Source organism: Gouania willdenowi, chromosome 7 (genome assembly GCF_900634775.1).
Source record: "Gouania willdenowi chromosome 7, fGouWil2.1, whole genome shotgun sequence".
NCBI lineage: Eukaryota > Metazoa > Chordata > Actinopteri > Blenniiformes > Gobiesocidae > Gouania > Gouania willdenowi.
The window spans coordinates 26,096,477-26,121,972 of NC_041050.1; the positions used below are offsets into that span (position 1 = coordinate 26,096,477).

Below are 25,496 nucleotides of genomic sequence, written 5' to 3' on the forward strand. Positions count from 1 at the left end.
AAATTGCATTTAAAAAATAAATAAATAAATAAGAGAATATGTAAAACATTAATAAATTGTTTAAAGTAGAACCACACCTTGAACGTTTTGATATCGTTTCATAAAACAATTAGCTTTGGACTGCAAGAATCACTATAATCACAAAAAAATAATATATATAAAGATACTATACATGACTGTGACAGTTACAAAACAGACTTATTGAAATATTTTACAATGTTGTGAATCTTTAAACATTGAATTTATCCTACATTTATCCCCGTTTTAAGGTTAAAACAAAGAGGTTGTGATAGGACTGCAGAACATATACACATTCTATTGGCTGATCCTAACAACAGCTCTATAACACAAATGTAAAACAATTACACCACAGTATATTATATCTAAGAAGCAGGGAATGGACACAGTCAGTTGCGTTAGCCAATCAGATATCTTTGATTAATAAAAAGCTCCCCCTGTAGTATGAAGAGTGTGTGTGTGTGTGTGTGTGTGTGTGTGTGGGGGGGGGGGGGGGGGGGGCACAGTAGGTCAGCTTGGGGGGCACTGCCTGCGAATGCCCCCCTCATGACGCCGACACTGGCACATCTGCTTTGTAATTTTAATCAATATGTTTCCCAAACTTTCAGCTGACGGAAAAACATAGAATACTTTATTTTGGAAAATCTGCCTCAATACAGTAATTGTAGGATGCATGTCTTGCCTATTGTTGTGCTGGAAAATTCTCATAATTGATGCAAACTGTTGAATTCTGCAAGTCTGGCTGCACCTTTACACCAGCCTCTATAAGAGAGAGTTCATGATTTAGCACAAGGTCAATTCCTGTGGTCCTAATTTCATCAGAGCACAGCTCTTGGTCGTCCTCTCCTTCCTCCTCTCCCTCTCCTGACCGCTCCTCTTTCTCTACTTTCACCCACTGCTCCTATGTATACTTAGTCCAAGGAAAAAGAATCAGAAGCCACTCCTTTGTTTCTAATGAGGCCAAACACAGATCACCTGAATTGGTTTTCAGTTGACAACTACACTCAACTGTGTTTGGAATTTCATCACTGTTTTATTTATTTTTATTGTGAATATTTGTTATACAATTTTCATTAAATTTCAATGTGGCTGCAGCAGACATATCCCATGTTTCCCCTCCCTATCATTCTGTTTTGATTGTGCTTTTAACTGTTTTGAACAAAATGTGCTGTATAGTCCACATGGACTTCTGTTTTGCAGACTGTGTTACGAGTTTTGAAAATGTGATTTGAGTTTTGACCATTGCTTGTTAGCAATCAAAAAAAAAAAAATGTAATTACACACATCAGTCAGAAAATGTGGTGTTCTTTCTTCCACTCATGTATTATCAAATAATCCACTATATCTTTCACATCCATTAGCAATGCCATCCTGGTTCATTTCTTTGTTTCAATTCACTCTTTTTTGGTGGAAACTTCAAGCTTTAATCATTAGTGAAACCTCCAATGTTCATTACATTATTCATTAAATTACCTCAGAGCTTCAACGCCTCCATCATCGCGTCAATCTGCATTTGTATACTGAAGACTGATTCTTAATGCAATGTAGCACACTTTCACTACAATGAAGTAAATCACTCTGGACATTTTTTTAATTTCTTAACTAAAAAGACTTTACTGAAAACAATTTTCTCAACATTTACATTAAAAACACCCATTTGACCATGTTTGATGTGTCATTTATCAGTTTCACATCGAAAGAAGGCAATTATGATCAAATGTAAAAGATTAAATGACTTAAAATTAAGATTTCAGTCTAGAAAAGGAGGCTTGGACAATAAGATGAGGCAATATTTGCTGAAGTATATTTCATGCAGCTGAACAAAAACTGAGAGGGATGCAAAGCAGGGCCTGACTATCATTAGATGGTGATCTTTCTTTCCTTCCATGCCACTGAATTACAGATGCGTTCATAGAAATGTGACAGCTTGGTATAATATAAGAATTTATTGGCTGATGGTTTTGGTGTAGTTCTGAATGAGACCTTGAAAATGCTGCTGAGTGTTTTTCTCAGGCTGAAACATGATGATGTAACACTTTGGGAGGAAATACCATAGAAGAAAAGAGTAGAGGCTGCATAGCACTGCAAATGCGTTGAGTGTATGTATGTGTCTGCCATGGTAAAGCATGTACACGGTGGCAAAGATGATCCATGTGAGGATGAGCAGCATCAAGCAGAAGGTGATGGATTTGGCTTCATTGTAATTTTTGGGCAGGTCTTTCCCCATGTAGGAAAAAACAAAACAAAGGATGCACAGAATTAAAAGAAAAATCACAGATGTAGATGTTGCTTTCAGATTAATGTCACAGCCTAATATGATTTTGTCCAGGTACCAAAAGGTTTCATTGTGAGGTTTGGGAGGATCAGAGGAATATCCAATGAGAAGCAGGAGAGCCTGGATGACAAAGGCCACACTGATCACCACCCACTGACCGTGATACTTCACCCACCAACTTTGAAGTTCGGGAAATTTTGCAGCAATTTTAAAAATGCAAACGATCTGAAAAGAGCGCACAACAAAGCAGGAAACACACACAGTGTAGAAGAGAAGAAAAGGTAAGAACCTGAAGATACAGAAAGCCACTGATGGCTTCCCAAAGTAGAAGAACACACTGATACTACTCAGACTGAGGCAGCCTAGGATGAGGAAGCACATTGATCCTCCAGCAGATCTGACCACAGGTGTGTTGTAGTGAAAGGCAAAGAGGACACACACAGCTAGAGTGAGGACCACTAAGAGCCCACTGATGACCATGAGCCCCAAAGCTGCAGGGTCTGTGAATGGCACGTACTCCACCAGCCTCAGATTACACCTCGTGCTTCCCTCTGGAGACCACTCTGTATCACTGCAGGCTTTACACGTGTACGGATCCTCTGTGGGACGCAGAAGGACACGTTAAGTTTCTCCGTGTTGTGTGCAATGAACAGCTAACACTCTGATCAACTATTGGCTACAAAGCAAACAAATTCTCAATGCATTAGCTTCATGTTAAGGAACTCAAACAATCATGTCAAGTCTTGGAAGGATCAAATTCTTCCAAAATAGGAACATCCAGAAAGTGACATCCCTAGATTTGAAAGCATGTGCATACTGTATAAAGTAGGGTACACTATAGTTTGGTCAGTGTGCAAAGGGTTTGTTTGTAATTAGTGAGGAAGGGAGGCAGGAGGCATCCTTACTATTGTTATCCGTTTTTTTCTTCTGTCTGCGTAACTCCTCCTACACCGTTTGTCCGATTTTGACAAATAAACTAAGTTCCCAAGATTTATGCTTGTACTTTTATATTTTGTAACTTTTAAACTTTTTTTTGATATATTAAATCTTTTGTGAAATTGCATTGCCTTTTCAGCTCCGATCCCTATTTTAGAGTGGACAGCTTGTTAAGCTAGAGCTGAGCTGCTCCAGTTTTTACCCTAAAATCTTTGCAAACAAATTACAAACCATTCAACCATTAACATGATCAACTAATATGTTCAACCCGTTTCAAGCTTTTTCAACCGTTTTCAACCATTTCAACCCATTTCAAACTTTTTGCTAGGTTAATGCTAATGTTAGGCTAATGCTATTGTTAGGCTAATGCTAGTGTTAGGCTAATGCTAATGTTAGGCTAATGCTAATGATAGCTAATGCTAACTTCGATAATGTTAATGCTAGTTTATGCTAGTGTTAATGTTAGCTAATGCTGCACTAATGCTAATGTTAGGCTAATGCAAATGATAGCAAATGCTAACTTGTGCTATTGTTAATGCTAATGTTAGCTCATGCTAACTTATACAATAGGTAATACTAATGTTAGCTAATGCTAATGTTAATGTTAATGCTAGCAAATGCTAAGTTAGACTGCTAGTTAATACTATGCTAGCTGATTCTAATGCTAATGTTAGTTAATGCTAACGCTAATGCAGTGTGACGCGGATCAGCAGCTGCATCCTCACTTGCGTTTTCTTCAGGACATTCTAGTTTGTTTAATTACTTGACTTTAAAAGTATTAAAGCAGCCTGCAAAGATCAAAAACCAAAGTGACCTCCCAACACATCTCTGGTGTTTTCATGGATTGAAAGTTGTGCCAAAAAACTGCTGAATGTTGATTTTGTGGCTTTCCGACCTCATGAATGTCTCGCTGAGTGACGTTATATCACGGGGAATGGCATAAACAAACCAGAACTAAAATGACGTAGAGTGAATTACTCTCCACCTTGTCTGGCAAAGAAATGCAAAAAAATCACGCAAAGAATGAAGTACATGTAAAGTGGCATTAATTTTACAAGATTTCCAATCTCACAATACAACCCAAAGAGTCACATGACCACTTGTCAACAAACCCATTGTTTGTGATGGAGTCAAAAACTTTCAAGCAGCAATTTTAATCTTTGACATTTGTTTGTGAGTAAATTCTCACATTTTTTTTAAAGAAATACTTTCGACTTATTGATATATGAGGCGTAATCTATGTCTTTATCTGTGTTATCAAAAGGTGTTAGGGATCGTTCCCAGCAGCTTTAAGATTTAGACACTTTCCATGTTCAAACTAATTGCATCCCAGCATGCCTTGCTTCCTTCCAACATTTATCAACCATAATGGCTGACAGTTCCTTTTTACTGGCTCGGAGTTCTGTTGTTGTTGTTGTTTTTTGTGTCACCATTAGTCACAGTAGGTCTCATACAAAGTACTTTTTTTTTTTTTTGCAAACTTTACTACAATTAAGCCAAACACTTCAAAATTAAACTCAACTTGTCCTCATCCCAGTGAAAAATTCACCTGTAACGTTGATGTACGTCCCGTCTTGACAGATTTCGCAGGTGAAGCAGCATTTGTGGATTCCCTGTGGTTTTTTCATTTGTCCTTCAGAGCATTCTTTGGAGCAAAGTGAAGTTGGCACCTGTCAAGGTGTTGTTGTGGAATTGATAAAGGTAATGGAGAATGGAAACAAATGGAATACAATTGTTTATATTAATGCATTGAATAACTAATTAACAATGCATGTTGGAAGAAAATATTCAGCAATAACATAAATGGTATAATAAACTTATTACATAGTACTTTAATTAAGTGTCAAAATTTCATGAGACAATCTCACTTTACCTTGGCATTAGCCTACGTAAAATGGCTTATAAGCCTATAGGCTAATATTGGTTTATGTACAGTGTTAATGAGTGTCTTATGACAGTGAGTTTTAAACATGATTGAAAGACCAAAAAAAAGTACTTTAGTTTCAAATACAACTTTAATCTCCTTCACTACCAACCTGTCCATCTGCAAACCACTGAATTTCAGAAGTGCTGATGAAGAAATCAGAAGACTTGTAGAAGTTATAATAGCCAACTTCTTGAGCATCACCACTCTTGTTCCAGAAAACCACAGAGTAGGATCCAGATCGTGGGTCGCCGTTCTCGTCAAACTGAATCATTCGGTTCAAAAGGGTGAATTGTATTTTCTTTAGCTCTCTCAGGACCTTGGGTTGGAAAAACAAGAAGAGATGACTGTGTTTAAACAGAGCTCAGGTGTACCACAGAACTAGCATATTTGGCTAGTCTGCTCTCGATAGTCACTACAGCTGTAATTAGGCCTCAAAAGTTTGACATGAAATAGTCTTAGCCAGGCAGAATTCAATGTTAACCCGAATGAAGGCAATATTTACAGGTTACGGCGCAACACTATTCAAATCTGTGCATGCACACACCTCAAGAGCAAGTCGTTTATACTGTTTTTAAACATAATTTATTCATTTTCCTAATAAATGTTTAAGTAATGCAACACAAAAACAGAGAGAGCACTCAGAGAGTGCAAGGACCAAATCCCCTTCTCAAGATATTGTCATGATCAGTGATCCTGATCACAGTACCATGATCATTCACATTTTAATGGCTTGGAAGAAATGTATATCTTCATTATTAGCCACACAGTAGATCACAATGTATGGACACCCACATATTTGGAAAAATCGTGATAAAAGGCGTCATCCAAATCCGATCTATATGAAACTCTAGTAGATAATTGAGGAACCAACTCAACATAACTAAGTCAAATTTCATAAAGATCGGTAAATTACAAACAGGGATATTCATTTTTGAAATTTTGCCAATGATGAGAGATAGGGATTTCTCAATTTTTGAAACTGATCCAGAATCTGTATATTGATCCGGATCCCCTTCATAATGACATAATTGACATAATCCTGCTGACAGACAAACAAATAACCAAATGCTGGTAAAAAAAAAATGACCTGCTTGGCGGAGGCAACACTGTTCAATAATAGAGGTAAACCTTAGGTATATTTACCATGTGTGGGTACACTGTAATCTCGCTGTTGCACCTGCCAGCTCCACATTGTAAGGCATCGTGCAAGGCGTGAGCGACTGAATACACGGCAGAATAAACAGGAAAAGAGAATGATGGGTCTGCAGCAATGATTTCCGCACTGGACAAGCTGCAGTCACACCATTGATTGCATGGTGTCTGCTTCTTGGTTCTGTTGTGTTTATTGTGAGCTTTGAAAGAACGGATGAAGTCATTTAAACCAGGAATGGTCTTTGCAGGTTCAGACACTCCGAGTACAGTTCCTATAGTTTGGATTCCTTTGGTCTTTGGGAGCTTTTGGTTCAAGGACCATCCTTCACCTCCAATCCACACCTTATTGGAGACATTCATCTGTATTGCAGACTCAATCAGAGCCTCGGCCATCCATTCAGGTGCAAAGACAACAATCACATTCACCCTTTGGGTTTCAATCTGCCTGAAGATTGGAAGATAGTCTGTGTTCTGATCGAGGCCTTTGGTATAGGCCAGGCAGATTTGGGTGTCATGGATCTTTGCGATGAATAATTTCCGACAATCATTGCCGTAATCGTCATCGATGTTCAGGAAAGCAACCCACCGCCAGTCAAAGTGTTGTAGAATTCTGACAACAACTGCAATGATGGCTTTATTGGGATGAACCGTGCGCAAAAATGAAGGGAAAGTCTTCTTTTCTGAAAACAAAGAACTGGAAGCTGAATAGCTAACCTGCAAAAAAGGGACAAAAAAATCAATATTGTCACAAGTAACAAGCCATTCCACAAAGTGATATTTAGATGCTAAAAGTTACCATTGGAATAAACCTCGTCATAAATAGAGGGGCCACTGTCAGGCTCTTTGAGCTCGTGTAGCCCCCGATCACTGCCGTCACCTTGGATAATTTGTTGTGTGGTTCATCCCAAACCTGGACCACTCCATTCACTGAGAGAAGGTTGAACATGCTGGGGAAACTGTGTGAATCTGAGCAGTGGTCCACTATTTTGTAACCAATGCTAATGTTCGGCAGCAGATTGGCAGAGTTGTTAATTTCCTCCACAGCAAACTTCATGAGCAGAAACCTCCGATAGTTTGAGAGAATGAAGGGCTGACTGTGAACAGAAAATAGAACAATCATCTTTATGTGATCATTAAAATCATTCTTTTTTTTTTTTTTTCCTTTGACAGAAAAATTAAAAAAATCATTGAACTAATCACGAGTTTTACAAACCATAAACTGCAAACTCTAGGATTTCCTTTGGACTGGACCAGAATAACTAATTATAAATATTATTAATTATTTCTAGTCAAAAATCCTTCTAAACACTGACTTTAGGCCTCATTTACTGACAAGTGTACATCTGATTTTCATATTTAGGATCATTCTGGACATACCTGTCAAGTATCCCATTTTGGCCGCGAAACTCCCGTATTTTACCCCTCTTTCCCACCATCATCCCGTATTAGTATTTTCTCGTAAATATCCCTTATTTTAATGTAATAATAATGAAAAGATGCCTTACTAAACTGAACGTCGTCACTAGCCTCACGAGAACTGCCACCTGAAATGGCCTGAGTGACAGTTTCTTGCAATATTAGTGCTGACAGCGGCAACAAACCCGGAAACAACTCAGAAAAGAGATGATGAATGAAGACGTTGTGGGGAAAAAACAAAGAACTCGTGTAAATACCTTGGAAACTAGAACAGAGAGTTTACCTTCCTAAAGAGCAGCAGGATGGGACACAGTTACACTGTTCTGTTAGATTAATAACTGAGATTTTAGCGTTTACCACGGTTGAAGGAATGACGTAAGTCACCATGAAAAATCAGCCAATCACAAGCTCCACAAATATACACTGCTTTCAAAAAGTGTTAAAAGAGACATATCATGCTTTTAAATCCTTCCTTTTTACATATAAATCATACAGTTGTGGTCTATATAAAGCGGAACTGCAATGCTTGGGTCTGAATTCCTCATTATTATAGCTCCACAGGCCCCTTTTCTACCCCTTTTCTGATGTGCTTCTGAGAGCAACTCGTTTTGGTGCGGTCTCTTTAAATGCAAATGAGACACTTCATACCCCGCCCCCTCTCCAGGTTGCAGAGATGACACTCGGTTAAACTCCACCCTGTTCGGCCATTTTTGTAGTTTGATAGAAGAGATACGATTGTCTAGCGGTGCAGAAACTTTTTATTCAGACATTATTTACAAAATGTCAACAACGGAAGACTTGTCCATCCAGCCTTATATGTTTGAGCCAGAGTCGGACCCAGCGGAGCGAGATGAAAATGAAGATGATGAACCTGCAGAACCCTAACAAGTGAGCTAACACAAGCACCGAGCTAACGCTAGCGCCAAGCTAACGTCATGAAATGCATTTTAATACAGTCTTTTCAGAGACAAAAACGGCAAAATGAAATGACTAATGAAAACTTTAGACTTAAATTAAATCACGTAGGCCATATCATCAAGGATCTAAAACGAGCACACAGCGCTAACATATGAAGACGGTGCAACTGCTAATGCTAACAAAACAATGACAGGGACGTCTTATCATCACACTTTTAGCGTTATTTACAGCTTACCGAAGTGCTCTGTTCGTCGTCTCCAAAGATAGAAGGAATTGAACCCTCAATCAGACAAAGTCTTTGGCAAATCCTTCTTTATACTGGCGGAGGTTGCAGAAGCAGTCATCCTTGAAGTGCTTCGCGCACACAAAAATGACCTTACCCACAGATGTGGGTACATTTCCATAAAAAATAAAACTAAACTAGGCACTTTGAAAAGGTTCTGATGCTGGGAGACATTGTAATGAAGCGTGTGGGTTACTACATCCAACAATCAAACATTTTGACTTATCCTCTCGTAACTTCTGCATCCTTGAGCTTGGACTACAAAAGCGAGAAATAAAAATTGTGTTGGGCCTGGAGTCGATGTCCTAATTTGGCAGTTCCGCTGCAAATACTGTGACGTTATTGTTCAAAAAACGTAATAGAGAATCGAAAAATTGAAACAGATTGAAAAATATGACCAAAACAGAATATAAAGATATCAACGGAGCACCTGAAGAGACTAATTTGAACTTTTCTGTACTTCTAAACACTAAACACTAAATATACAACAAAATGTATTTAAGGGCTAAAAAAAGTGGATTTAGCATGATATGTCCTCTTTAAAGGATGTAAAGTCTGTGTCTAATAAGTTATTAGTGAATACCAGAGAACCACATGAGTGAGCATGAGAAATTATAAGAAAATATATAATGAAAATAAAATGTACATGTCTAACTTAAAGACAAGCAATGTGAAATTAATAGTAAATATGCGACGTGTTGACTTGTATATAACCTGGAAGTATATTTAATAAACACATGCTTATTATATCCTTTTATGTTTTAATTTAGGCTGGTTTATAATTTAGGAATTAGGGCTGGGCAATATATCGAGATTCAAGATGTATTAAGTTTTCTATTATATATAATAGCTTATTTTGTATCAAAATACTAATTTTAACAGTCACTGCTTTTACCTCTCAGAACAGAGTCCTAACTCAGAGCTTCCCCATAACAAGCCATATTACAGATTACATATCACTCACACATGCTGTCCCTTACTGGAGAAAAAACCAAAAGTGGCACACATTGTGCAGCTGTTTGTTAGTAAATGAGCAAATTTAACCCAGAATTCTCTTTCTTCTCAGACTTCATTCGAAATAAAAACTATCTAGATTTATATCGTATATCACCAGCCCTAGTCGAAATGTTCACAGCATTTTAATGCTAATAAAGGTCGACCTACCAGATTCTAATCACATAAATGTATTTAGTAAGTGGTTGACAAGTGGGTATTTCAGATTTCTTGTACATCTATCTTAAAATATAAGGAATACTGGAGCTTGGTTGGACGGGTGGGACGGCTCGTAGTGGGCGCCAGAAAATTTCCCTTATTTTCAAATCCAAAACTTGACAGATATGATTCTGGATTCATCAGTGGCTTTTAAATATTTACAAGGATTTATTTTTTGCAAGATGACTTCAGTTGAACAAATTTGTCAAGATTGAAAGTTTTTGTATTTTGTGCATTGAGAGTTGCAGACTCCCTTGTTTTTTGTCTATCAAATGTATTTAAAAGAAAAGTAAAATTAAAGAATGCCCTTTAACTATTGGTTAAAAAGTGATTTTTAAGGTCTTGACTCAGTATTGACTCTAAAAGTCTTGGTCCCGGTACATCCTGATCTCAGGCCTTGAATACAACACTAAAGATTTGTATGAATTTATGATATTGTATTTAGACGAATATTACACAATTATTTTAGTCTTGAAATTTGACTCTTTGCAAGAAACCTCACTGGCTAAACAGATATCTCTTTAGCTTGCAGGCCATATATTACTCGCTCCAACTCTCTGTTTCAAACTTTGGATACAGCAGAGTTCAAAGATTCACACCTTTGATGACTCACCTGGAGCAATCCATGGCTTCAGGTCTGCCAAGGTGAAGAGTGTTACTGGCGTAATGGATGTCAAAAAGTCCAGCCATTAAATAGTCTCCTTCCAGTTCTAAGTCAGACTTTGGGACGTTGCATTGAGTGGAAGCGTGGAGAAGAAATCCCAGCAGACACAGAGACATGCCGTCGGCCGACCCCACATGAACTCTGCACATATTTGCCTTCTTCCGTGCTTTACAGGTGTATCTCATTCATTGTGGAGTGTTCTCACGTACTTGAGAACACACCAGGAATGATATTTACAACTACTATTCAAATATATAAGTGATCCGTATGCAAAACTGAGCTTAACTGCTTTGGCAGGGCTTAGGAAAGAATCAATAAGACACATTGTTCTGCCGCTCAAATAAACTGCAATAAAAAATAAATGAATCAACAAAACTTCTATAAATTGTTTAAAGACTGACATTGCATTCATTGATCTACAAAAAATGAAGTTCAGAAAAATAATCATGTCTTTACTTGACTTCAACTCTGGACATACTTACTTCAAGTATGAGCTTTTTCCTAAGTAAAGTATAAAAAGTGTCACATTGCAAATAGAACCCAAAAACAAAGACTGATCATTTATAGCAGTCTAAAATTAATACCAAATCATATCATCATGACATTTTTCACAAAACATTCTTTGTAGAGCAAGTTTTTTTTTTTAAACATCAAACTACAACAGTCTACAGCAGACATGGGCGACCACAAAAGCAATTGTGCAAAATGACTCCAAAAACATACAAAATGACAAAAATAGTAAAAATACATGACACACAAAAAACACACAGAACGACTCCATGAATACGTAAAACAGCAACAAAATACAGACAACGTCATCAAAAACACACAGAATGACAAAAAAAAAAAACACACAAAACAAAACAAAAATATGCAAAACAAAAAACCAAAAACACTAAGGTCTATATTTGGTTAAAATTTTGTCAAAATCCATTATGTAGTTTTGACATACGTAATCCTGCTAACAGACAAACATACATCCCAAATAGCACGCATACGTCTCGCCAATGTTGGCCTCAGATTGTGCGTCGGCATTCTACTCCTAATGTGTTATTTTGTGTGTTTTTTCCCCTAAACCGGTGATACCACTTATAAAATTGTAGAACTGTAAAATGTCACTTCCATAGCTCTTTTGGCTATGCTGCTAAAAATACATTTATGATCATGAACTGTGTCTCTCGTTATTTTGTCCACACATAATAAGCTATTTAGTGGTAATATATATTTTGTTGTTGTGATATTGCCAGATTTCTATCAGATTTAAGTAAAAACTCAACTATGGATATGGAGATATTGGCAGCAACTGAGACCTTTGGACATCGACTCTGTCTCCTGCAGTAACAAAAGACTTGTTCCACTTTAGACAGATGTCACAGGTATGGAAACGTTTGCCTTTCTCAATTCACGATATCGTAATAATACTACTCGTACCATTGATGACGATATTGTGATGTTATGTGAACCTATTTTTATCCTGCATGTTGTTTCTTCTTCTTCTGAGGAAATCCCACTTTCCATGAACAATAAAACACCAAATTTTTGCACAAAGGTCCAGTCCCCTGCCAGAAAACAGTCCAATCGTCCTAAAGGTGGCGCTATAGCAAGTCTCTTAAGTCATTTTTTTGAAAATTCACAACAAATCAACCATATGTGCTACAGATTTGCAACTTTCACTAAAAAATGTAGCGACAACATTACCTTTGTACATTTAAATCTGTTGCAAATGATCAACTCCACTTTGTTTTCTTTTCAAAAACTGTCAAACTTATTAAATCCATTTCCTCTCACAATTTTTGCTCAATTGACACCAAATTTGCTACAGCGCATCATCAGACTGGCCTACACAAATCATCCACACAGATACATCAATGATTGATAAAATGTTTGACTGTCAAGTTTTCTTTTTTTTGCAAATTCTTGTTTCATACATTTCTAATATTTATTTACAACATTAAAAGATAAGGACTCACAGTAGATGTTTTGAAAATATGAATTTTAGCTGAAAAACTGATTTTACCACATTTTGAATTTCACTTTCATGTGAACAATTGGACTCATGCAAAAATGTCACTTTTAAACCTTAGTTTTCATTTACGGAGCCAGTGAATAATTGTTAAAAATAAATGACTAACATCTTTTGTTGAAATCTGCCTCTAAACGCTAACAGATGCTGCCTTGTTTTGCTTAGTTTTCTGACCCCGACCAGCTGTGCATCAGCTATAATCAAAATGTAACACCCAGAATTACTATGCAAGTATGTCCAGAATTCAAGTCAAATAAAAGCATGATCACTTATTTTTCAAACTGCATTTTCTTTGTATTAATACTGTATCCTATCATGAGCTCATTAACATCTATTGCACCATAAACTCAGTGTATCGTCTCACCCCTAATATATTTACACGTGTGAAAAAGCATAGACTCAGACAAAAACACCAAGAAACTCATTCAGTCTTTGAAGGGACACAGCCTTTTTAATAGCATTTGGAGACCAAAAAAAAATAAAAATAAAAATTACACTTAAGTTATTAAAATCAAGTTTTTGCTTATACCTGTAGCACAAGAAAGTGATAATAACATGCACCTTATGAACACATCAACTGATCTGATTTAAATTACCTGTTTTTTTCTTTCAACTTTAACTCAAAAATAATGCTTGACCACTTGCAAACTGATGGCGGTTGGATAAAAAAAAAAAAAAAAAAAATAACCCAAAAAATAATAGAAAATGAATCTCAAAGAAATTGTATATTTTAAAATATATATGTACACACAACTTCAGACAATCCTTTAAAATACAAGCTTTTTTTTTTCTTTACAGGTAAATGTTGTGACCCCTTACTACAGTGCTGATAAAAGTTTAGTCGTGACAGATTCTCAGTGTTCTGACGGGGTGGGGTGGGGGGGGTGAAGTTCATAGAAAAGAAAAGAAGGTGTGATCTCCACCTACTTGATCCATTTGTTACATTAAAAGCTCTCTTTTTCTTTTCTTATGTTTCTTCTGCAAAAGAAAGAGAAGAACAGTTTGCTTGGAATGACACAGCGCTCAGGCTACACACAAACTGAACACACAGTCATCCCTGAAACACAGATGTGTTAGTGTTTAAGAGAAAACATGTTCGTAAGATTGTTTGAACTCTGATCGACTTGTTTGGGACTAATATACTGCTGAGCATCAAGGGTATTCATTACTGAACTACATGGAAGGTCTACAATCTGAGATGAAGCAAAGCAGCACAATATTCAAAGTAAATGCCAAAGGAACATCATCTATGTTGCTTTATATTAGGGTCTACAGGTGGGCAAACACAGGACAAACTAGCGTGAAGGTAGAAATCAAAGGAGAGGAGATCCATATAGAGGAAATTGGTAACATCCTACTTTAATTACACTTTCAAATCTGGTGTCTCCGCCACATTCCTGGAGACGCTACAGTGATCGTGGGCACAGCTTCACACTTGATGGAAGATGCAGCAGTTTGTGACTAAAGATTCAAAAGAATATTTTTGTTTCTGCTGTTTTTTAAACACATGTAAGCCTTTGTGTAACAGTTAACAATAGTTAAAGTTGTCGGTTGTCAGTGAATAGAAGTGTAACTATTCTTCAGACACGAAGTTGCCCCCATTATCAGGAAGTAGTATCCCTGGGAGTATTTTGGATATGTACAGATTTATTTTCCGTTTTTCTGAACAGAATAAATGTATAATCAAGTAAGATGTGACTAATTTCCTCTGGAGTGTCTTTAATTTGGACAAATAAACACTGCCTGAGTCACATCAGCTGCACATTTTAATCACAAACGATGCAATGAGTCAACTTGAACAACGGACATTTTATGAGTTTACCTTAAATCAAATCATGTTACGGACTTTCATTAGATAACTTTGTACAAATAATTAGGAAACACTATTCATCAAAAGTTGGCAGATGTGTAAGATGGAGGAGGTTGTCGAGGAATCACTGTCAACGCAAAAGAAACTCGCATTTTCTACAGCAGGTTTCTTTAACGCGGCTCCATCTTGATAACTTCATACTCACCCAAAGTGGTTAGAAAGGCAAAAGGCAGCACTGAGTCTCACCTAGTTTAATAAACGCAAACCGATTTAAAGAAAATATAAAACAAAAACACCCTCTCACATATAAAGGCAATTTCCCCGTTACTAATGTGATCCGTACTGCTCTGCCTCTGGGACTGAGAGCTATGGATCAAAAACTGGTACATTTTCCGTCATGTTTTTATGTTATTGCCTCACTTGTAAATCTAATGAAGTAAAAAAAAAAAGAAAGATAGAAAGAAAACAGAGAAAAACTCTAAGAATCTTCTTTAATCCTCACTAGCTGTGACTGGTAAATCTTAAATCAAAAGGCGAGGAGGTGGAGGTGGGAGCTTAGCTAGCAAAAGTTTTCCCTGTGTCGTCCTTGCCTTTGTATGTCCTCTTCCCATGTGTGAAGGGCAGGTATCTGTACTTGATCATATGCTGAAAAGATGGGGAGAAAAAAGTGAATTAGCATCAGCCTTTTAAGGCCCTGTTTGCACAACAATGTTTTCATTGTGAAAACGTAAAAGTTTTCTTGTGTTTTGTCTGTTCGTTTACACGGTTTTTAAAAATGGGCTCGAGAGTGGAAGTTTTTGAAAACGCTTCTTTCTCTGTCTCCATGTAAACAAAGAACTGTCCCTTTCTGTTTCACGGGCATGCGCACTGTGGCTGCAGAGCCTCAGAGTGAGAAACGCTGCTAGTGTGCATCACTCTATGGAATTTACCTGAATTTCTCCAACAAAGTGTTGATTTACTTCACCATCACTTGAATCAGCGGAGACGTATTTCATGCCTGCACCAGATTGTGCACTCCTATTTAGAGCTGTAATTATTTGCTTGAACCCAGCGTCTGGCTTAATTCATATCTTTTTAACATGGACTTTGGTTGGACTTGGTTCGGACACTGCACGCTAAATAAACAGTCAGGTGATGTGTTTGTATTAGTGCGAGAATTGATGCTGAGGAGGTGAATGTATGGCTGTCCTCTGGTACATGAATAAATCGTTTTTGACTCGTTATGGAGCAGTGTGTGTCACATAAAGAGCAGCTCTCTGAGCTGTGTGTGTTACAGCAGTGAAACAACAGAAACTCACCTTGGATCATTCTACATGTGTGCGTCGCGCACAGATATGAATTGTGTCAGGCAGCAATGGGTTCAAGCTTAAAGTGCAATCGACTTTATTCGGGTTCGGGACGTTTTCTGCCGACCTCAGGCCGGGTCTAACGTTGTCCTATTTAAGCTCTACTGCGGCTGGGCAAAAAATCGATTTAATCGATTTATCGAATTAACCACAGTTTTTTTGGACTAATTTGCATTCCGTCCTTGTGGGTTACCGTAGCGTGATGTGAGCCAGCCCCCTCTTTGTTTACCCTTTGAGTAGGCTATATGTGTGCCACAGGCATGTTTCATTTTTTATTCACACTGTGCTGAGATGCTAAGGGAAGAGCTTATTATTTTTTTTAAATGTAATGATATAAAATATGTAATTATATGATTTCTTAATCAGAAAATTGAAGCTACTGTGAAGTTGCTGTTGCACTTTAGTTTAAACCTGGGTTAAAGCTTGAAATTGTTGAATGACAGTCTCATTTACTTTTATGCATTTTAACTCTTGAGGACATTCACAGCAATAAAGTTGCACTTTTGACAATATATCTGATGTCCGCACTCATTTTTAAGTGCATTGAAAAGAAAAAAAGCGAATTGAAACTAAACTCAAATGTGTTCAAATTTAGGCAAAACCGCCCAGCCCTAAGCTTACTTGTGTTCAGAGGAAGTGTCTGTGTGCACTAATTTTAGTTAATTGCTAAACAACACCGCCATCTATTGCCCTGGCATGTATACTACATGGTTTTTTCATGTTTCCCGCGGCCTCATGTCAATACAGATCGTTTTGAAAATGATTCCATGTGAATGTAAAACTTTTTGGAAACAAAAGCATAAAGTTGTAGTGTAAACAGGGCCTACAGAATGGGTTTCATCACGTAAACAAGCACAAGTGCATGGCTTCATGTCATATCTTACCTTTATCTGCCTCTTCATGGTGATGCAAAAGAGCATGATGAAGTACATTACAAGTATGGGCCAAAAGACTGGCACATTGAAGGCATCAAAAAAGGTGCAAATCATGGCGATGACGATGCCTTTTGTTGCAGAATGCCTGCAGAGAAAAGTGACACAGGAAGCAGATGTGTCAGCACTTCTAATGAACTGAAAGTCATCAAACTTCATGAATTAGACAGAATTATTTTGAAGAGAAAAAGGAAAGACGTCTCGTTATAAACAGAGTAAACCAGCCTAAACTTTGAAATGTGTTTCATGAACAGGTTTGAAACGTGGCATTTTTCACACTTCTTTAAAAAGTTAAAGTGAATCACGGATGTATTACAGATGTTGAGTGAATTAGACCAACTTTGTCAGACAGCACCTGTAACCAGGGTTGGGGTCAATTATGAATGTAATCACGTAATTGATAATTAATTACAATTATGGCGTAATTATAATTGTAATTGGAAAAAATGTGTTGCTCTTGTAATTGAGTTTAGATAACTGACTTTGTAAATTGGCATGAAAATTGAATAAAAACTTTATTGCCTTGTCCCTGCTTTCAAAGTACATGTGTGACCAACAAGGTCACCTTAACAAAGAATGTAACACTTAAACAAGCCTCACAATGGACCATCTATGGTCTCACACATGCACAACCTGGGTCGGCCTGGGCTGCAACTGTTCAACTGGCATCCTTTCCTGCTCTACCTTAGGGGTGTTAATCCCAACATGTAGATCAGGGTTTGTATAGGTGTGCACTCCTCGGATGCCATGTTTAATAATAACTTGTGAATCTTCACACCCACACAGGTAGCAGGTACTACAGTTTTTCAGCATGAATCATGGTCTACTGTACCTCGTAAAGGGTTTTTTCTTTTCTTTTTTTCATTATGGATTGGCTGTTATGAGCCATGTTCAGAAGATAATTCTTTTTTCTTTTTTTTTAAATAAATGAATCAAGGTGATTTAAACCAAACAAGATGAGAAACAATTTAGATGACGGATAATTGTTAGTGTATTTTACTGATTTAAAACTTGATTAAGACATTTAATAATTGACAGCGTAATTGTCTTTCACGAGAAAAAAAATTATCGTAATTTAATTGTAATTTAAAAAAATGCTGGTCTGCGTAATCATAATTGAATTGTAAGTGAACATGGATAATTGAAGATGTAATTGTAAGTGAAAAATGTAATTGACCCCAACCCTGCCTGTAACAGTGACAAGTTTCTCAACTAAAACTTTTTGTTGACGACCCTTTATTTGTGATGAGAATGTAAATTTAAGAAATACAGAAATTGTTACAAAATCTCTTTTCATTATTAACTGACGTGTAAAAACATGAGTGTTTGTTTACCAACAATCCTCGATTGTTTTTTACTTTATAACCAATGAATTATCCTAACTGAAATTTTAACTCTCAGGATTACAGCCTTACTTTTACAAGTTGTAAATAATTTGTTCAAACACAGAAAATAAACAACAACTTGAAGAACATGATTATGTATCACTTTTTCCTAACAAGCCTCGGACATTTTTTTTAACTAAAGAATAATATGCCACATCCTTAGTTTAAATGACTAAGTATTTAAATGGATGTTTACAATGGAGTTTTTATTACTGTGAAAAACACAATTTTAAGTAAAACAAAGCTGTCAAATTACAGTACTTAAAAACACTAAAAAAAGACTAGGCCTAAAACAAAATGTGACTAAATCCAGTCTTTGTGAGCAACTAAAACTAAAGTGAAAGATACACGTAAATGGTTCAATGACGTGACACCTAAATATTCCATCCAACTGCATTTCTTTTAATTAAAAAAAAGTTTGAAATGCATAAAAAGATACAAAATATGTAGTAACTTAATGTGTGTGCTCACTTTGATTTTTTTAGGTGACTAACTAAATTAGTTCAGTAATTTTTTCTGTTATTCAAAGTGTCACAATATCATGTGGCCATGACTGCTGTTGTGAAAAAACTTACTCTAAATCTATTCTAATTTATTTTCTGCCCTATTAGTTATATTACAGTCCTATATCAGATTTCAAAATATTTGTATTTTTATAAAAAAGCATGGGATTACTGGTATTTCAGCCTGCTTCTAAAACCTATATTGTTTTTATAGGATTTATTGATGTTTATTTTATGTTTAAGGTTAAAATATATGTAACCCATTGGTTAATCATAAATGGGTCAGTTTTCTTCATATCTAATGTTGCCGTTTAAGCAATATCACTTGATCAAGCCTTTTGTGACATTCCACACTACAAAATAAATAACAAACATTTCTATAAATCGTGTTATATCATACTGTATTGGAGGTGAAAGGTTGTATCGAGACATCCGGAGAACTAATCTTCTTTCTGGAGATTTTAAGAAGAGTGATGATTGCGTCATCCAACCTTTTGTTTACGTAAATAAAGTGAACTTTAGGACAATAAGGAGACAACCCATATAGACAGAAGAACAAGACTGTCTTTTCATACAGGCAAATGCTATTTGTGCCACTGACACACAACCACTGAGCTCTGTTCCTGCTTTAGGTGCACGATAACACACAAGATTTGAATAGAAGCACAACAGGAAACTGAGATCATCAAAAAAACCACAAAGAAAATATAACATGCCATTAGCATTAGCAAGTGATGTCAAAGGCGCTGATGGAGGGGTTTACATACATTACTGAGACGCAAACAATAAATAAATAAATAAATAAATAAATAAAAATAAAAAAACATAGCATGAACGACACACTGCTGCATTAAAACAGGAGGACGATGGATCTGGGTGTCGGGTTTATGCTAAAACACAACATCCCTTTCCAAATGAGCTCTGCATGACTGAGTTTTTGGGAACACCGGGTTCTTGGGACAAGCGCGGCACAGAAACATAGCCCTGAGCTCTTACCAGAATTTGAATTCAGGCAACCTCCTGATGAAAGGGCGGAACTCCTCGTTCTGCTTGGTGGGAAGGGATGGGCCCTCGTCTGCAAGACAGTGACACAATAACATCCACTGCCAATAAAAACTCAGGCACACGACAAATTCACCTAATTACATAACATCAAACAAACTAGTCGTACAGTCTGGATCACACAGCAGATAATTGGAATGACGTAAATGCCTCAACTTGCCTTCATCAAGCATTGAGGGATCCACTTTTGGCGATAGAAAAGCAATGAACAGGTTGAGGTGGTAGATTCCCAAAGCATATGTTACTATGTACCAACCCTGAAAGAAAGAAGGAGAGAAATCTATTTCAACTGCACTAATTATTGATATATCAACAGGCTCTAAGATTTAGTGAAGGTTTAGATCTGAGAATAGTCTCACTGATGTACAACGCATAGAATAATGAGATGTTGTCAGACTATATCCAGAGGTTGTTTCAGATCAGACAATGTGAGTATGAAGTTGTATGTCCACAAAAACAAAAAGCATTACTAAAGTTTACCAAGAAAGAATGTCAAATATAGGATGATTGTATAAAACTGGCATGAACACTTAATGTATCTGAAGTGTTATGATGAATAGGTAATCTTGTTGTTTATAAAACTAAAGAGTAACAGATGAATATCCAAAGGGAATGTGAAAGAATTGGACCATGTTTGCTCCTGTTTTGTTGTTCCTTTGTGTTCATTGTTTGGTGTTAATGCAGAAATAGCATTAGCTTATTGTTTGCTCACCAGTGTAATTGAGTGTACATGTTTAAAGAGACCAAACTAAACAATCTACAAATGATTTAAATCAACAAAAACATACAAATGTCAAATCAGAAAAATCCTACAATGAATGGACAGACACTTTAATCAGGCTTAAGGCTTTTCATTTAGCTTGATAAACACCTCAATATGTACAACACAAAAAAGAGGAGGGACAAATAAACCATTACTACATTACCCTGAGGAAAGGACATTATGTGTCCGTCACAACAAACAACATGAAACTTACTAGGGCTGTAACAAAATAGTTCAATCACGATATGAAATACTCACGATAAGATGCTGAAAAATTAAAAACAATCAACCCAATGAAGATCTTTAGGTAACACTTTACACATAACGCCGTCAGAACGCTGTCATTAGCATGAATAAGGTGTCATGAAGGCCGCCATCCAGTGTCGTTTGCTAAATTATGACACCTTTGGAGCTATGTTGGCATTTTTTTGGGTTAAGTGGAGGGATCTAGTGGGGTTAGATAGGATAAAGGTTAGGGTAACAAAGGGTTAGGGTAACTAACAACACTTAATGACAGCCTTCATGACACCTTAATAATGTCAGCCTTTATGTTTAAAGCGTCAAGCAAAGTGTTACTTTGTAACACAAGTTGGAGAGTGTGTGAGTGTTTTGATTCCCAAAAACAGAATGAAAACAAATTTCCAAATCTCACTCTTTCTTAAACATAAAAATGCTGAAAGCTATTGTATAGAGGCAATTATACTTTGGGCTTAAAATGAACAAACCAAACTCAAATCTCTTAGCTTATAACAAGTAGATCATTACCTTACTGAGGCCTAAACTACAGCAAAAAGAGATCACGCTCTCATAAATGACTGGAACCTTAGGTTTGAAGTGAATTTGAGTTGAGATGAGAAGAAGGTCAAATCTCATCACGGCCTTCGCATTCGTGAAACTTTGTTTTATTCTGTGCAACTTTGAAATTTATTTTGAAGTTTTTTTTTTACTTTACGAAATTACATTTGCATTACACAGCTATAATTTACTGCCACACATACTTTTGACTGCTTCAAAACATGATATGAACTCACATTTACAAAAATACCATAAAAAAACTTAAACAGCCTGGAACCAAATAGAAATCTGTTTTGAACAATGAACACGTTCCATGATAGATACCTGTAGTATGTACACTCTGATCATGTAGAAAGCAGTAAGTAGTAGAGTGCCAGCCCATCGTGCTGCGTAGAACGGCGTTGACTTGTCTAGCCATGACTGATAGACCTGTGACAACGACATCAAACCAAACAATGCATTTATTCAACCATCAGCGCAGACTGCATAAGGACCACACAGGTGTACCAATTATGTGGAAACATTGACATTACACATGAACCTAGTCAATACACACACAATACCTGTCCAATCCTTGTGAAGAAGGCAGCAACTACGGATGTTTTCCCATGGATTGACTCCCCAACACTGTCCCCTTCTGACATTCTGCAACAAAGACAAAAACACCAACTGCTGAAGATTAGAAGCACCAGGCTCATCGATCTCAAACTACTTATAAAATAAGGTGAAACACCATTTAGAAATGTAGGAAATGATGGACTTTCATTAATTTAAAGCCAAGGGAATCATTGGAGGATCAAGTGAGAAATGAAGGACCATAAAAATGAATACATGTGAAATTACAGTAAATTAATCTATTCATTTATGAGTTGTTTCTGGGTGTGGCCAACCTGAGATCAGGTTCATCATCATTCTGACATAATATTCAATAATCGATGCATAGGTTTTCAAAATTCCTTTCTTTAAATGGTAAATTACATGAAATACTGTAGAATTCATGTTAACAGATATTTTAAAAACACTATAGTTTAGCTGTTAATATAGTTTATATTACATATTTAATATACAGTTTATAATACATCTTAGAACAGACATGATCGTTTTTGGGAGCTGCACTTGGTTATTTTTTCTCTTGAAAACCAATTTAATAATTTACTGTTATCAACTTTAAGGGACCAGCTGACTCCTACATTCCTTTTTACACTGATTGATGACAATTATTTCTGTGATCCATATCAAATACCCTCCTGATTAGTACATTTTAATAACTAGATCACTCTCTGTGAAGCACGGCGTTGAGACACAACTAAAATATCATGAAATCTTAATGAAGTTTGGGATGAATCAAGTCACATAAAATGATAGAAGCTGACTGATGATTGTTCTTTATAATCAGTTGTATTTTGGTTGTTGTATTTGACCTTATTTTTGCCAGCTGTGTACAGAATTGTGAGGCGTTCATAGACCAATTTTAAAATGAAGGACCCAGTGTATTTAAACGTGGCTGTGGATAGCTGGCCTTAGCTGCATACCAACAAACACAGGCTTAGGTAACTAGGAAGACACAAAAACAAAAGCTTTTCTCACAACTGAGTAAATAACTTACTACAACTTCCAAAACAATGACTCAAATATTTTTTTAAGATTCATGTTCAGTATCGTATTCAATTTTCCCTGTTAGCATAAAAATTAGCCTTACAGTCTAACCCAACGTAACCCTTTGGACCATATCACTACTTCTCTGGGTTATGTAGTTTTTATTAAGTTCCGGTCAACGTTTAGCTGGGGTAAAGCGAAATAATAAAAAAATACATTTCCCACAAGTCCAAGCGAAATGACCGTGAAAACGTGTTAAAAGTGTGTGTAGTTCGCTACGTTCCCTTTTCTATGAAGCACAAGGGCTGAAGTGACATATGAAAACTACAATAACCAGAAGGAGCAGGAGAAAACTGACAGCTCACTTCCGGAGAAATGGTGCTACGTTGCCGACAGTTAAAAGCTAGCCGCACTGGAACATTTTGAAATAAAAGTAAACCCAATTTAACACGTTCATTTCAACGTGTGACATTATGTTTTAACATTTGTTGCGTTAGAATTACTTTTTCAACCCAGCCCGTTCACACGATTGTTATTGAAGGAACATGAATCAATGAGTCTTATCTTACCTGAAACGGCCTCTGTGAGTCTACCCGGCTCTGCGCAGCTAATGACACTTGTCACTACCGAATTCTTTCACGAACCGAATCCTAACAGATCCTTTCGACACATGCGCGTAGAAACGTCACTTCCTTCATTCGCAATCCTTATGCCAGAGCTCCTAGGACATTATATTTGAATGTAAACCGACCATACGACGTTTTTTAAATATTTTAATAGTACACATTTTTATATGTGACTGTTTTGTGGTGTTTTTAATTGTGGTGTTTTAAATATTATTAAATTCATTAATAATATTTTTTTTAATGGATAAAAACACAATACACAACATTGACAATCAAAAACCAAACAGAAAATAAGATAAAAACCAAAATAAATCGGAATTCACTCAAAACACAAACTTATAATTATCTTTAGATAGCAGGGTTTCAACCTTTTAAATAGTGCACGAACTTCCGTGACATAGGCCGACCGGATGTAGACGCGTTTCGCGCATGCGTTAAAAGGATCCGAAACGATCAGGCCCGTGAAAGGATTGGGTACTGACAGGCACTGACAACACGAGCCATCGCCGCTGATAACCGAACACGTCATTACTTCCGCAACGATATGACAAGTATGGCAGGCTTAAAGGCTGATACTTCTCAATTCTCATATATTAGCTGGAAAAGAACCTGGATGACACCTTTTCAATTCTTAATCAACAATGAAAAAACAAAAAACAAACTCGAAACCCACTTTAAAATCAGTCACCTTTACTATCCCACCAACAACTATTTATCAAGATTTGTGGAAATTATGTCATGACATTAACTGTACATTCTGTCATTTACATCCTGAAAATATTACTCACCTGTTTCTTCAATGTCCAATAACTCTCACAGTCTGGAATTCAATAGAACATTATCTTACACAAAAAGCTCATAAAATAATAGAACTAAAATGGAAAACAACATCACTCATCAAAATAGAAAAACAGAAATACTAACATGTTCGTTCTAATTTTAAAATACCACATACATAAAGCAAAATTCTCAAAGTCACTATCCATAACAAAAGTCTTCTTAGCCAAAATAAACAATTATATAATCTCTGCCAAACATTCTACTAATAAAAAAAAGCAATATCTTTTATAAACATATACAACAAATACGTCACCGCACAACTTTGTAGCCACCTCTATTGTTTGTTTATTAAACCTGCATTAAATATGTATCGTTTTTTCTTCTTTTTCTGCTCACTCAGAAAATGTTTCCCTGTGGAGGGATTGCCTGTCTGTATGTATATAATTTGTAAATACTGTTTGTACACTTTAAATACTTCTGTAAATAAATAATAAAAAAGTATGGCAGACTGATATGTCGAACACAGAGAAACGTCTTCATTTTTAAGAACATAAATTGATAGAAAAAAAATAAAATGCAATGAAATGTCCTATGGAAAATAAATTTAATGCAGTGTATTTACATACAAATTAATACATTGACCCTTATTTTATGAAGTACAGACTGCTGTGGTTTACATCATATTTTACAGCAGTCATACTTTTAAGGTTGTAAATACTTTTAAATGTTTTAAATTAAAATGAATGAAAATTTTAAAAGATAAAAAACAAGGAGTCGAAGAACTTCACATGTACTTTAATCATGAAGATGGTGAGAGTGGGTGGGGCCAGCTGGGAGGTTGTTAAACTGTGAACACGGGTTTATTATATTGAGAAGACTGTAAATTAAATTTAAAAGATTATTTTTGAAATAAAGATCAGTTTCATTTTTAAACTACTTGTGACCAGACTATATCGAGACTTGTCAAAGACTCCAACATGCAGCTTGTATCCACATGGTTTCACGAGTTAGTCTATCTGAGGTGACCTCAACAGTTAATGCTTAATCTAAAGCAACAACCTGTCTTTTAGAACA

At 36.3% G+C, this 25,496-nt stretch overlaps 2 protein-coding genes across 3 annotated transcripts; both read right to left on the reverse strand.

Moving 5' to 3' along the window:
* Window positions 1-1,963: 1,963 nt before the first annotated feature.
* LOC114466920 (taste receptor type 1 member 1-like) lies at window positions 1,964-10,950 on the reverse strand. The gene is made up of 6 exons (XM_028452796.1): window positions 10,751-10,950; window positions 7,105-7,402; window positions 6,300-7,022; window positions 5,266-5,472; window positions 4,779-4,899; window positions 1,964-2,892 (listed from the first exon to the last, which is right to left on the reverse strand). The coding sequence occupies exons 1-6, from the start codon at window positions 10,948-10,950 to the stop codon at window positions 1,964-1,966; spliced, it is 2,478 nt and encodes an 825-aa protein (XP_028308597.1).
* A 2,395-nt stretch (window positions 10,951-13,345) lies between these two features.
* rer1 (retention in endoplasmic reticulum sorting receptor 1) lies at window positions 13,346-23,710 on the reverse strand. Of its 2 annotated transcripts, XM_028454119.1 has the most exons (8): window positions 23,586-23,710; window positions 21,984-22,065; window positions 21,745-21,849; window positions 20,023-20,119; window positions 19,797-19,875; window positions 16,865-17,000; window positions 15,225-15,279; window positions 13,346-13,802 (listed from the first exon to the last, which is right to left on the reverse strand). In XM_028454119.1, exons 2-8 carry the CDS (start codon window positions 22,062-22,064, stop codon window positions 13,792-13,794), a joined length of 564 nt encoding a protein of 187 aa, XP_028309920.1. In that variant the 5' UTR covers window position 22,065; window positions 23,586-23,710; the 3' UTR covers window positions 13,346-13,791. The 2 variants fall into 2 exon arrangements, with proteins under 2 accessions (XP_028309920.1, XP_028309918.1); XM_028454117.1 differs by lacking the exon at window positions 13,346-13,802 and having other exon boundaries at window positions 14,791-15,279.
* Window positions 23,711-25,496: the final 1,786 nt, after the last annotated feature.